General features: G+C 39.1%; 1 protein-coding gene across 1 annotated transcript; it reads left to right on the top strand.

Moving 5' to 3' along the window:
- Positions 1–289: 289 nt before the first annotated feature.
- Positions 290–9,558, top strand: LOC110966578 (choline transporter-like protein 1). Its single transcript, XM_022215994.2, has 16 exons — positions 290–524; positions 779–865; positions 1,525–1,667; positions 2,198–2,334; positions 2,514–2,607; positions 3,023–3,192; positions 3,815–3,904; positions 4,017–4,159; positions 5,054–5,240; positions 6,667–6,835; positions 6,942–7,098; positions 7,232–7,315; positions 7,405–7,542; positions 7,819–8,055; positions 8,744–8,818; positions 9,066–9,558. Exons 1-16 carry the CDS (start codon positions 501–503, stop codon positions 9,087–9,089), a joined length of 1,959 nt encoding a protein of 652 aa, XP_022071686.1. The 5' UTR covers positions 290–500; the 3' UTR covers positions 9,090–9,558.
- Positions 9,559–14,400: the final 4,842 nt, after the last annotated feature.

The following is a 14,400-nucleotide window of genomic DNA, read 5'->3' on the forward strand; positions in this document are numbered from 1 at the left end:
GGAATATGACCTTTACAAATTGTTAATGGGATTAAGTCATTGTGATGCATTAAAGAACATTTCGGTATAAATTTACAGGGTTCAATCATTTTTGGCAAAGGTAAAAAAAACTACATTATATGATTTGAAATGGCCCTTCAAAGCTATTTTTACAGAAAAAACAACGTCGAAGGGTCAGAGCAGGTATGTTACAAACAGGCTGATGGCAAATAATCACTTTTTGGCACAAGAACTGCGTTTGTTTGCTTGATAAGTGGATATTCCTGACAGTCTCTGAATGCAGCACATAGGAAATTTGACTTCTTCCGCGTTTACCTGAAGCACTAATAATAACTTTCCAAATGGGCGTTTATCATTGAAACGAATTTGTCTGTGCTCTTGTCCTTGTTGTAGAAAGACAGAGAAGGAAAGGGAAAGAGAAATGAGACAAAGAAACTAAACAACTTTCCCGGTACTTTAAAGTTTAGTTTTTGTCGAAGTTTGGATCCTCGCAGGTCGACATGGGTTGTTGTAACAGCACAGAGGTAAGTCGGCTAACAACAAAATGGCTAAATGAGACGGCGACTCGGCTCTAATGTCTGAAAACCCCGAGTAACAAGAGGATGTTTACATGTCGTGTGCAACGTTAACGTCACTTTTCTTCAGCAGTAGGGGCTCCTTGTTTTACGGCAACAACGCAGTCGCCAGTTTGCTGTTTTTGGAGCGGCAGTGAAGCTACTTGAGAGCGCCTTGAACCAAAAACAGAGCTAAAGATATTCTGTTATTTATGCCTTGGCAGGGCAAACGGGACTGGAAACCCCTGGAGGAGCGGAGCTGCACGGATATCCCATGGCTCATCATATTTACACTGTTCTGCATTGGGATGGTAAGTTTCCAGTTAGATCGGAGCTGCAACTCCTGCAGACTAATGCATCCTCCCTGTGTTAAATCCTTCCTTAATCAAAGCTGTAACAAAAAAAAAACAACAAAAAAAGTAGCTTTATTTAGTCCTGCACACTACAAAGCTCAACATGTATTAGTGGGATTCATTGCAAGGCTGTTTTTATTCATTTTAGCTAGTGCTTGGGTGCATTTTGTCTATTAGATATTTGCATGTTTTTCTACCAAGTTGTTGTTTTGCAGATCATTGAGGTTAATGAAAGCAAATTTTACACAACGCCCTTGCAATAAATCCAGGTTTAGTTGAAACTTCTGATTGATGAAGCTTTGTGGTCATATTCAAGCCTGTGGTTGGACCTCAAAGATATAAAAGTGATGGGCAGCGGCAGTGTACCACAATATGTTACAACAGCAACTGTAAAGTCATATCACCATCTTTTTTAAACAAAAATCTGAACGTGAAGGTGGAATTTATCATATGTACAGTCAGTTTTGAATGTTACAAATTAAAAGTCACATTACGGTTTCAAATTTTTGCCACCAATAACCTGCTGGAGCTTAGTCTATTGTGCTCGCTGCTTATTAATGTGCTAAATGCTGCTACCTAAAGCCAGTATTATCTTCTGTAATCTGTGTCATCTGCAGGCATGTATTTGTGGCTATCCCATCGCCACAGGAGGTGCCTCCAGGCTCATCTCAGGATATGATAGCTATGGCAACACCTGCGGTAAAAATAACACCAAAATCGACGGAGTACCCCTCAGTGGCCGGGACATGAGAGAAAACAAGTTAGTGCCTTAAAATGCAGCAGAGGAGTTTATTTACACTGTGTTCATTTCTTCCAGCTGCACTGACCCTTGGTTGCACTTTGATCTGCTGCTTAAGCTCTTCATATTCCTGGATGAATAGCTCAGCTCATGAGCGTGTCTCCTTTTGCATAATTCACACGACAAAAGCCTTAAGTTAATGAGATGTTTTTATCGTTTGTCTTTTGAAGTCTTTGATGATATCCCTGCGTTTGGGCTTTTCGTCAGCACGCAGCCTGCAGGCCCAGTTTGACTGAAACAATGGGTCATGCTTTATTGATGGGCTGATTGCCAACGGAGGCTTTGCATAAAAGGCGTCTCTGATACAAAGAAGGATTTGTCTGACGGGGTAGCAAATGTCACCAACTTTCATTTTCTGCCCAGACAGAGGATGGAAGCTGGCATTGCAATAACCAAACACGCACTCTCATTTTGATCAAATTAGAGGTGTTTATTATTTTGCAGCAAAATGTGACAGTGCCTCATATTGAAACGTTGCATTTTTCTTCTAGGTATGTTTTCTTTCTAGACCCATGCAACCTTGACATCATTAACAGAAAGATCCAGTCCATTGCTCTGTGTGTCTCCAAGTGTCCAGCTGCTGAACTGAAGTCATACAGTGAATTAAAGCAGTTTGCTCTGAATAATGGTGAGAAAAATGTTAATATTTTAAAGTTGGACCAGTGTGTTAACTGACGTTTACTTGCACATATACCTGTGACATTTGTTTATGTTCATAGCACCATTATACTTACTTGCACACAAGTTTTCAAATGTTTCAATGAAGCTAAACCATGTAATCCTAATTTTTGGTTTCCCTGTTTTTAGGCTCTCATCTCTGCTCCTATGATATTTCTCCTACAAGATACCCAGGCAGTCCAGACAGATACACTAAATGTCCAAAACTCCCTGTTCTACCAAGGTAACCAATCACATCCATTAGATTTAAAGTTTTAAGAAATGAGCTTGTGAATGTGAAAATTAAATCCTCAGTTGTACCCAGTTTTTAATGGCATTCTTGTCGGGGGCACATCCATGAAGGGCTGCTGAGGGTTTAGTGAAGCTTATATAACAGTGATGTTTATGAAGGAAAGTGATCATTACTGTGTGTTCCATTATTTAAAATTAACTTTGAAATAGTTTTTCTTTCAGTCAGTTATTTCAGGTTAATTCCCAAACAAAAATCTCACAGAACTGTACACTGTAGCTCCACCTGTTTCTGCACATTCCAGATCTAAATAGATAACAGATGAAGATAAAGTGTGCCATAGTTTTCTGCTTCAGCAATTGTTGATTATAAATAAATGAATCTGTTGTTCATCTTTTTACGTTCGCAGTAAGGCCGTGCCGCTGTTCCGCCGCTGTATTCCTGTGGATATCAGCTGCTATACTGAATTTGCCCAGGCTTTTATTACATTTGTCAGTGACAACACTGTGTTGCGACGAGTCATCGGTGGGGTGCTGGCCAGCAAGGAGATCATCATGGGCCTCTGCCTGCTGGCTTTAGGTATAACAAATGGTTGCAGCTTGCTTATATTAGGCCTTAAGCTATTTTAGGTGATTAACCGAGGGGTCTTATCCTAAGAAAACCTGCTGTTGTATTTTTATTTTTTGGTGTCAGCAGCGCCATTGCTCATGAGGATTCTGTAGGAAGGAAACTGTCGGAAGGGAAGCTATTTTTGTCATAAAAAAAAACAGGAAATGTCTGAGCGGTTACAGCCATTCTATCCAGTGAAGTTTCTCCCACAGGCGTTAATTTAAGGTCTGCTCTGACTCCTCCCACTGGTATCGCAAAAGAGACAGAACTCATCCCATGTCAGCTTTAGACATCTTTCATCTCAATTATTTGATCTGCCTGCTGTGGCTGTTGTGATTGTCAAGGCTACATGATTCATAGCAGGATGGTGTTTTCTTCATGGACTTTTGACATTCATACTTTTATCTGGTACTGTTTAAAAGCACCTTAAACACGGGTTTAAATGTAATGCGGTTTGCATTTGGTTTTATTTTATGTTGTACAGACTGTAAGCTATGTTCTGTCTAGCTATAAAATAGAATAAAGATTTAACTTTTTCCCATGTAAGTAGTGTTTTTGCCTTATGGTGCTGTGTGTTTGTTCTCTCATGCAGTTCTCTCCTTGATCATGATGGTCGTCATTCGTTACATCTCCAGAGTCCTGGTGTGGATTCTAACAATTCTGGTAATCATCGGCTCTATAGGTAACTTGTTTTATTGTGTCAGTCTTAATTCTATTTATTTATTTAGTTTTACATTAGTTTATATTTATTGTTTTCCTGCTGACCCCGTGCACGTGGATATGATCTTTTGCAGGTGGAACAGGCGTCCTGTGGTGGCTGTACGTGGACAGCAGGAAAGCCCTGAATAATAACACCACATCAGTGTTTGGGAAAGAAGTGGCCTCGGACAATGTTAAGGCTTTGCTCGTGTATGCAATTGGTGCTACAGTTTTCACGGTATGTCTTCCTGTTCTCGTACTGCACGTGTTCATGGTTTGTAAATCAAAAGAGTTTATATTTGAATATTTGAGGTTTCACAAACTGCAACGTTTCCCACTTTATTACAAATGCAGTAATTCAAGAACATGAAAGAAAAAAAAAAACTGTTGGGCTTTTGACACCGTCTGGAAGTTGGACACTGTTTGTTGTAATACCGTATCGTGGTTCACTTTCCATGGTCTCACTGTATCGTGGATTTTTAAATTGTATATATGTAATTTGGATTGCCAGATTCTGTGGTATATAGGTATTGTTTGTCTTAATTATTTTTATGGTAAAATAAGCACATTTTTGCCTAAAAAATTGAAAACAGTATAAAAAAAAATACTGATTAAAAGAATATTAAGTTGAAATAAAATGCGTGGCGTACAGCGCTGGGCACTGATTGGCTCAGTCAGCATCAGTCTCCTCCATCTTCCATGTATATCAGCGTTCAGCATCTCGCCTCGTCCATTTCACATCGACATCTGATTGCCGTGCGTAGTGTTGCTCTGCAGTGTTTTTGTAAAATTTTCGTGAAAAATTGAATTTATTTCAAGTCCTATGATGTCAATCAAACATTCTACACCTTCTAAGGCGTCTGACACCAAACTCAACTGCCAGAGGAAGATGCTTACCATTGCTGAAAAGGTGAAACTCCTTAAAATATGTAGAAAAAATAAAATAAATATAAGGTCACTGCTTCACGGATTTACGTCTATCAAAGAGGGTTCTGGAACCTAACCTCTGCAGCAGATGAGGGACCACTGTACTTTTTCTGTGGTTTGACAGAAAACATGAGCCATTGCCATAAACACCTTTACTGAATTACTCTTATCGGTTTACAGCAAAGCTTGTTGTGTAACCCTTCAGGTGATACTGCTGCTGGTGATGTTCTTCATGAGGAAGCGTGTGGCTCTCACCATCTCCCTGTTCCATGTGGCGGGTAAAGTGTTCATCCATCTTCCTCTGCTGGCCCTGCAGCCTTTCTGGACCTTCCTCTGCCTCATGCTCTTCTGGGTCTACTGGATCGCAGTGCTTCTCTTCCTCGGGACTGCAGGTGAGGAGGAAGTATTGTGGTGAAAACGCTGCTTATTGCCAGATTGTTTAATGTGGATGTCTGTCAGAATTCACACTGCTTTCATCTGATGCATTTGTGGTACCGTTCCCAAATGAGTGTAATATTAAGTTTGTTACTTTTGACATTTTGCCTCGGTTTTGTGGTGTGACTGAACTCCCACGTTGGGATTCTTGTGCCAGTCTTGTGATACAGAGAACGGAGTCAAAGAACCACTTCTCTCTTCATCTCCCACGTATCTTTTCTACAGCTGATTTTTAAGTAGCATTTAAAACAAAACGCCAACAAAACACAAGAGAAGTCGTTACGTCACATTCTCTTGATTTGTATTCAGTTTTGGGGAAAATTTAGCTAAATATAGAGATGGTCTCTTTAGAATGCCTTTCTGTGAGAAACAATGCACCAGCAAGTGAAGCTAATTATGCATGTTGGTTAGATTGCTGGAATTGTGTACATTTCATTTTATTTTAAATGCCATTATACTTGGGAAATCTTTCTGTAGCTCTGCAAAAGTTATGTTACACACAACACAAGCTGAGTTTTTGTGGCGCACCTTGGCTTGAGTTTATTTGTATAGAAAATTTCAACAATTTTCATGTTTAACATAAAAGCATAAACATGAAAATTTCAGCATTTCAATGAGTTAAATAGAGAATAAAAAATCAGATAAAGCAAAAAATTAAAGCTACTGTAAGTGCCCTTTTTCAGTGTTATAATTGAGGAAATAATATTTTTTGTTGCTGGAAAGCAGACATTTGATGTGTATTGTAAAGTCAAAGGGTTAAATTGTTCTACTTAATTATCCTGTGAGGCTTCTGTAGGCTTGTAAATGCAGCCGTGAGGAAGAGCACTGCCAGGAGTTTTGTGTTCTGTTGCAATAAACGAACAGGCGGCAGAACAATACAGTAGTTTTAGCGTTGTCGTGATTACGTGAGTCAATTTAACGTGTAAAACAGTCTCCCATCCCTCCTTTATGAAGTGGCTATGGCTACAAGACACTAAAAAGAATGAAGAGGCAAGACTGCAGAACTTCAAAAAGCTACAGAAACTAGGATAACCACTACAGCTCCAGTGCAGTTTAGGACATTCAAAAGCCTCAGATTTGTTTTAGAGGAAGACAAACTGAAAAATCTTGAGCGTTTATTTAAAAGTACTGGGTTTTGCAGCAGGTTTGGAGTTTTCTAGGACTTTGTACCAGATATGAAAACAATAAAAGCTGCCTCTCTGTGCTTTGTTTTTACTTTGGAGAATCAAAGTAGACCTGGTTCATAATGTAGCAGTGCTTTCTAAACCAACAGCACCATCTTAAAACCAGTTCATTGGCAGACAGCTTGCACAGACCGCACGTCAGATGCAAAGGTTAGATTTTTCTTCTCCTCTCTAAATTCATGCGTGTGTTTTCACACAGGGACGCCAATAAAAAACAATTCTACAGGTGTGGTTGAATACCAAATGCAGGGGCCTCTCCAGTACTTGGTGTGGTATCACGCTGTGGGCCTCATCTGGATCAGTGAGTTCATTCTTGCCTTCCAGCAGATGACCATCGCTGGAGCTGTGGTCACATACTATTTCACAAGGTATAAAACCAAAAGTCTAATATTTAATCACATGAAAAGCTTAACGTCACATTTGCTGTCATTTTTATTTGCTTTTATGCCATCTTTTTTTCAATTATGTCGTCAGGAATAAATCCCAGTTGCCAGTAACACCCATCCTTTCCTCCATGGCACGAACCATCCGTTACCACCTGGGTACTTTGGCCAAAGGCTCCTTCATCATCACGCTTGTTAAGATCCCTCGTCTCATCCTGACATACATTCACAGCCAGCTCAAAGGAAAGGTAAGCCGTGACATAGCTGACTCCCATCTGGACTTTTGTTGAGCCAGTGAGCAGCCATTATTGGTATTTCTCATGTATTTATCCATTCAATGCTGTTGAGATTGCTAAATTTCTCCCTTTGTCTTTTTAATAGGAAAATGCCTGTGCTCGATGCATGCTAAAAGCCTGCGTCTGCTGTCTGTGGTGTCTTGAGAAGTGTTTAGCATACTTGAATCAAGTAAGTAGTCTCAGGCTGGTAAAAATTTCCTCCCTGTATACAAGATCCCATGTGTTCACACTGCACGTTTCTGTGTTAAATTATTTCAGAACGCTTACACTGCCACAGCCATCAACAGCACCAATTTCTGCACCTCGGCTCGTGATGCTTTTGTTATCCTGGTGGAAAATGCGCTACGAGTGGCTGCCATTAACACTGTGGGCGACTTTGTCCTCTTCTTGGGAAAGGTATTGCCCCCAGAAACAGTTGTGGAATGTTTAATGTAAGATAATCTGCCAAACTGACTGTAAAGCGGCTGTACTGCATCAAATGACAAAATGTTTGTAGCAAGGTATCAAGTTTTATCAAGTTGGTGACGTGTCAACATTTTGTTCACAACTTGATTGGGCTGCCCCCAAGTGGCAAAAATAGATTTTTTTTTTTAGTTCTCATTTAAAAAAAAAAAAAAGGTTTCTCACAGGTACTTCATATTTTCTAACCAGCCTTTCTGTCCACATTCTCAGGTTCTTATAGTTTCCTGCACAGCATTTGCGGGTATTTTGGCTCTGAACTACCAGAGAGACTACACTGTGTGGGTGCTGCCTCTCCTCATCGTCTGTCTGTTTGCCTTCCTGGTTGCCCACTGCTTCCTCTCAGTGTTTGAGAATGTGGTCGATGTTCTCTTCCTCTGCTTCGCTATCGACACAAAGTATAATGACGGCAGCCTTGGGCGCGAGTACTACATGGACAAGGCCTTAATGGTGAGAGAGGAGATGGTTCTTTTATGTAGCTATTATTGTTTTGTACTGCCTTTGACATTATTAGGTCTCTTGTTTTTATGTCTTGTGTTGTTTTTTTTTTTTTTTGACAGAGTGATTTGACAAATGACCATTTATTGTTTATAAATGGACAAAAACTTACCACATTTCTAATCCATGGTTCAATAGAAACCACTTTCCCCGACCCTTTTATTAGCCCGCTAAGGAACGGTGGAGTTATGTGATGATCAGCGTACGTTTGTCTGTTTGTGTGTCTTTGCAACATTACTGAAAAATGGATTAACGGACATTGATTAAATTTTCAGGGAATGTCAGAAATGACACAAGGACCTGAGTAGATTTTGGCAGTGGTATAGCTTATAGTCTGCATCCACAGATTTGATAAAGACTTCTGTATTATTGTGAGATACCGGCATAGCGTCACTCTAACTCACATGATTGCGATCCAACTATAAATCGACCGCTGCGGACTTATCGGGACTTACCCAGCCGAAAATATACAAGGAACAACTGATTAAATTGTTGGGTTGTTTCCGAAATGATACGACTGAGCAGCTTTGTGGGAGTGCTGTGCTTTTCTTGTTCTCCTTCTGACCTTTAAAGAAGCATATTAACTTAAATAAATTGAGAGTTGAATATCTTTTCTATAACTCTGTGTTTCCCTTCCCAGGAATTTGTTGAGAACAGTAAAAAAATGGGCTGGCACAAGCCAAAGGATGGCGATGGACGGGAGATGAAGCCCATGGTGAGCTGAACAATGTTTGAAGCCCTTAAGGGTGTGGTGTGAATAGTTTGTTTGCAGCTGGAAAGCAAATACAACAAATACATGGTGCAAAAATACATTGTAAACCAAAATCATCTCACATGCTTCATTTAAAGCAAGCAAATAACCTAACCCTTACTGAGCGTTGTTTTCTAATACATTCTACATACGTGCATGTTGATGTGAATGACAGATGACAACAGAGTTTTGTTTGTTTTTTTTATTGCAGACACGTGGAGGGACTTTAGCTTGACCAAATTTCACAAAGACTGCCAAAACTCCTTCAGATCCTAACTCAGAGTTTACCAGCAATACACTCCAGGGACATCAACAAAATAACAGTGCACTTTGTATAGAAGCTTTACCAAGCAAGCAGAGCAGAAAGGTGCTTTGTATCTTACTGTTTATTTTTGAAAAGAGGGTTACATTTTGATACTAATAGATGTAATATGGCAAAGGCTTATTTGGGTTTGTCCAGGTAAGCTGGATTTGCTAGTTTTCTTTTCTTTACACATCCAAGTTTTCCTTTCGATTGTGTTTTAATTAATGTGAGCGATTTAACATGGTTTAACATGTTTGGTTTCATAAGTAAGATTATCTGCCTTTTGAAGGCTTCAATGAGCATTTTGAAACATACAGCTAACTACATGTGGTCAAAAAACTGTTCAAGTTGTTTATGACTTATTCAATTTTATACCTAAATAAAATACTTTTCAGTTTTATTGTTTGAATTTTTTTTCCACATCTATGAAATGTATCAAAGTTCCTGTTAGCAGTGGCTTTAAATTTCAGTCAGAGGCAGCAAAGGAGTTAAAACATCATCAGTGCTATACAGCACCCTCCATAAATATTGGCACCCCTGGTTAAGATGTGTGAAAGCCTTAAAATATGTTAAATTTTTATTGCAGAAGCATACTCTTACACTGAAAATGGTTGAAAAATGTATTATAGGAGAAGCTTAGGTGCTGTTTTGTTGGCAAAAGGGAGTTGTGCAGAGTATTATTAATTGTGATACATGTGATTTGATGAAAAGAATTATTTCTTAATGTGTGATTTTTTTATTTTTTTTTCCAACACTGAATAACTGCACTTTAATTAAAGGTTGGATTTTACTTTTTTTTCATTGTCGTCCAATATTATTTAGAAAAAAATGAATTTTTTAGAAGCTAAAGAACACATCTTAACCAGAGGTGCCAATAATTATGGAGGGTGCTGTATTTGTCATCTGAATCCTTACTTAAATGGTGATTTTCTGCTGAGTGGTACTGAGCGTGCTTTGAAATGTTTCACAGTCACCTACACTACTGTTCAAAAGTTTGGGGTCACCCAGACAATTTCATGTTCTGCATGAAAACTCTCACTTTTATTCATGTGCTAACATAACTGCACAAGGGTTTTCTAATCATCAGTTAGCCTTTCAACACCATTAGCTCAATTAGAACTCAAGAGTGATGGTTGCTGGAAATGTTCCTCTGTACCCCTATGGAGATATTCCTTTAAAAATCAGCTGTTTCCAGCTAGAACAGTCATTTACCACATTAACAATGTCAACACTGTATTTCTGACTAATGTTGTCTTCACTGAAAAAAAACAAAAAACTGCTTTTCTTTCAAAAATAAAGACATTTCTAAGTGACCCCAAACTTTTGAATGGTAGTGTATTCATAAACTAGTCGAGCTACCTTGAAACCTGCTTGCCATCCGTTGTGAGCGAGTTAAGGTTCAGTGTCTCGCCGTAGTGTCCCTCCACGTGAGAGAGGACACAATCGATAATGTTTCACCGATAGCTGTCACAGTAAATTTAAATTCTGTACAGTAGAATACGAGGTAAGTATTTTTGACATATTCTACAAACAAGCATTGAAGAAAACTATCAGAACCAAATCTCAGTGCTTCTACCTGATGTGTAGGTGTAGTATTTTTTTGATGTGCATGACAAATTAAATAATAAAATTTAATACAATTTTAATGTAAAAAGAAAAAGCAGCTTGTATAAGAATTTCTGTACTGTGCCAAGGACAAAGAAGTTTGAGTATCAAGTGATTTTTTTTTTCAATTGCATGTTTGTTTGTTTTTTAAATGTATTGTTTTATTGCAGTTGAATGTAAGATATCAATCTGAACGCTTTCCACCTCAGCAGGAATACAGATGACAAAAAAGCAATTGAGACAAACCAATGGGACCATATTCAGCTGTGGGGTCTGACTTTAACCACCTGAGGGCAGCAAAACCTAATAAATATATTGCATTTCATTTGCAAATCCTTGAACAGATGTTACTTTATAACTTCTCATCACCACTATTAGGATGAGAGTTATCTGAATACAGAAAATAAGTGATGTAGGCATTTTGATTTCTCACCAGCTCATATTTCATGACTTAGGTTTAATTTGACTTACAACAGATGAAGCCTAAACGGAGGAGTTGGTAAGTTTAAATTTATAGTATTTGATCTGTTCAAGCTAATATGAATGTCTCTCTATAAATGTGCAGTATTTTTAGATGTACATCTATAAGACATTCTTCATTAAGTATTATAACTGTATGTTGTCACCAATTCAGGCCCCCTTTCTCTTGAAATTTTTGAATTTACTGATGAAGTATTGGAGTAGAGCAGTCATGTCTATGATCACTACAGTCAGACTATCCTGCCATGAATCCGTTTCCCTGTGAGGAGTGTCTTCTCTGTGTATTGATGTGTAGATTACTGCCTCAAACCCTCCAATCCGGTGCTGAACAGCCAAGAATCAAACCACTAAGCAGTTAGGAGTTATTGATGGGAAAACTCTCTGCACACCGCCTCCATAAAACACCGGAGGAAAACAGCTCGATGGCTGCTGGTGAGTCACACTGAAGTGATTTCTGTAATACAGCTCACTAGCTGTTCCTGGAATCCCCTCGTCACTGGATAGAAAGAGACGGGAGCAGATTTGACAGCCTGAATACGTTTGTGTGTGTAATTTGATTGTTTTGAATAATTCTGGTAACAATGTGAGTCATAGTAAACAAAGGAGGATGACTTCAGGCTTGAGTTTATTGACCCAAATAAAGCCACAAAGTAAAGCACATTTTTCCAAATAAGACTTGAGATTAGATTTCTTTGAATTGTGAAATATTTAAATCACTAAGATGTTTTTAAAAATACATAATTCTTTGTCGGCACTGTTTGTACCTGCAGTCAAATTTAAAATGAATCATAGCTCATCTGAATATATATATATATATAAAGCTAATTTTGACATCATATATCCTCTATCTCACCATATTCTTGAATATATGCACATTTTGATTTATTTTGAAAAAAAAAACCCTCTCTGTATATCATGCTGTAGAGTTCTCTGCATTGGCTGTGTGTCAAATAACTAATTGATTCTTGCTTGACAATCTGTCAGGCTCTCATTCCAACGGTAAATAGTGAACAAGCATTAAACCTGTTCTGTCCCCCTCCTACATGGACATGTATTGTTTGCGCTGACTCAGGCACAGTAACTTGAGCCTGCTGTAAATGTGTGTGTGTTTGCCAGAGAATGTATTGACAAACAGTGACTTACCTATTAAGGTGAGCCATTTTGCCTCCTCAGCAGCTTGCCCTGAAAGCTCAAGTCAGGCGTTTGCAGTTGTGCCGGTAGTACACACACCAGAACAATGAAAGGAGCTCAGAGTGCAGCTATAGTAGTAAAAAAAACCAGAAGAAACCTACAGAAAACAATGTCAGGACTCACAGTTACCGGAGGAAATGAACACACCCATACACATTGTGAAGCCATAGAACAGAGCAGGCAATCATCATCACACATAACCCCTGTGTTTTATTACTTCTATACATATATAGAGTATTATGCAAAAGGTTTAGGCGGTAAATATGTTTTGACTTGATGTAGAGTAATTCTACATTTGCTGCTTTGAATCTGACTGCCCTTTGTATTTCAAAATCTGTCTTTTGAGTCCCATCCATTCATTAACTATACACCGCTTAATCCTCATCAGGGTCACGGGTGGCTGGAGCCTATCCCAGCTGACTTAAGGGGAAGGCAGGGGACACCCTGGACAGATCATCAATCTATCACAGGACTACATATTCAGGCAAACAATCACACTCACATTCACACCTATGGACAATTTAGAATTACCAATTAAGCTCAGCATGTTTTTGGACTGTGAGAGTAAGCTGGAGTCCCTGGAAAACCCATGCATGCACAGTGAGAACATGCAAACTTCATGCAGAAAGATCCTGGGAAGGCCGGGACATGAACTAGGGATCTTCTCTTCTAGCTGCAAGGCTAAAGTGCTAACCACTGACACACTGTGCAGCCCTCTTTTGAGTCCCCCAACTCTAAAAAGTACAACATGGAACCACTGACTTAAAGCTTTAAACTGTGCAAAATGAGTCCAGTGAAAGCTGGCAAATAATGTAAGTATTGCCTTATAGTTAAATTCAAAAAGGAGCTCAATTCTTCTCCAAAACTGTATTATCATCTGCCATTTTGGAGCTTGGAGCTTGAGCTATGCGTGGCTGAGTTCAGTGTGGAGATGATGTGGTGCAGTTTTAACAGGTGATACAGGAAAATGTTTCCACAGACAAAATTGTAATACTGGGTAACAATAATTTAATGGGCGGTTACACTTTAAACAAAAGCTACACCTCATCAAGCATGGGACCGTGGAAGTGCTAAAATAATAATTTAAAAAACCTGCGTCACAGAGTATTGCTTATCCAAGAAACCTGATTTCCTGAACATGAAAAGTGCTTCCTGCAATTTGAGGCATTTCCCATTAGCTCTCAGTCATTCTGTCTCCCCACACGCGGGCATATCACTTTTTATTGTTGAGCTGTCTCCAGTGTGTGGAAATGAGCCACAGAGATGCTATCTCCCCCACATTTCTATGGTCAGCAGCACACACAGGCTGAGGGAAGCTGTGTGAAAATGAACATTTTATATTTACCCAGTGACTTCCCTGTCTGGAATCACTGACAGCTCCTACTGCCAAAACACACACATTTATCTATTGTGTGAGTTCTTGCAGCCTGTTTACCCTGAGCTGTGTTGAATGAAACACACTCGCGTTACTCTCAGAAAAACAGGGAAACAAACTTTACCAGGTCAACAAATATATGTTTTTCTTGTAGCATTTCTTTGAGTGTACGTATTTTGCTCTCCATGTGTCCACGTTTACTTGAATATGTTGTATGTGTGCATATGGTGTTGGTGCGACGTGACTCATAAAATATTCACCTGTTTTTCCTCCTACATAATGCAGTAATGTTCAAGCACACAGAAGTCAAGAGTTTGTCACTCCTTACGGCCATCTTTCTCTCCTTACACATTTCTGTCACGCAGTAACACTTTCACTGATGTTATTTCATGCTGAGAAATCATCACATCCCTTTACAAAATGTGCACATCCTAAAACTGGGCCTAATAATAGAGTTGTGGTGTTCTTTCTTAGTTCTCACGTACTCTTCGAATGAAACATCATCCACCTTTACAGTGCACAAACCTCTCGGCAATGCACCTGTTTTCCTAAATGCGAAAAGAGAGAACAGAAACGACGTGACACAGAAAC

The sequence above is a fragment of the Acanthochromis polyacanthus genome, chromosome 3 (genome assembly GCF_021347895.1).
Source record: "Acanthochromis polyacanthus isolate Apoly-LR-REF ecotype Palm Island chromosome 3, KAUST_Apoly_ChrSc, whole genome shotgun sequence".
NCBI classification, from domain to species: domain Eukaryota; kingdom Metazoa; phylum Chordata; class Actinopteri; family Pomacentridae; genus Acanthochromis; species Acanthochromis polyacanthus.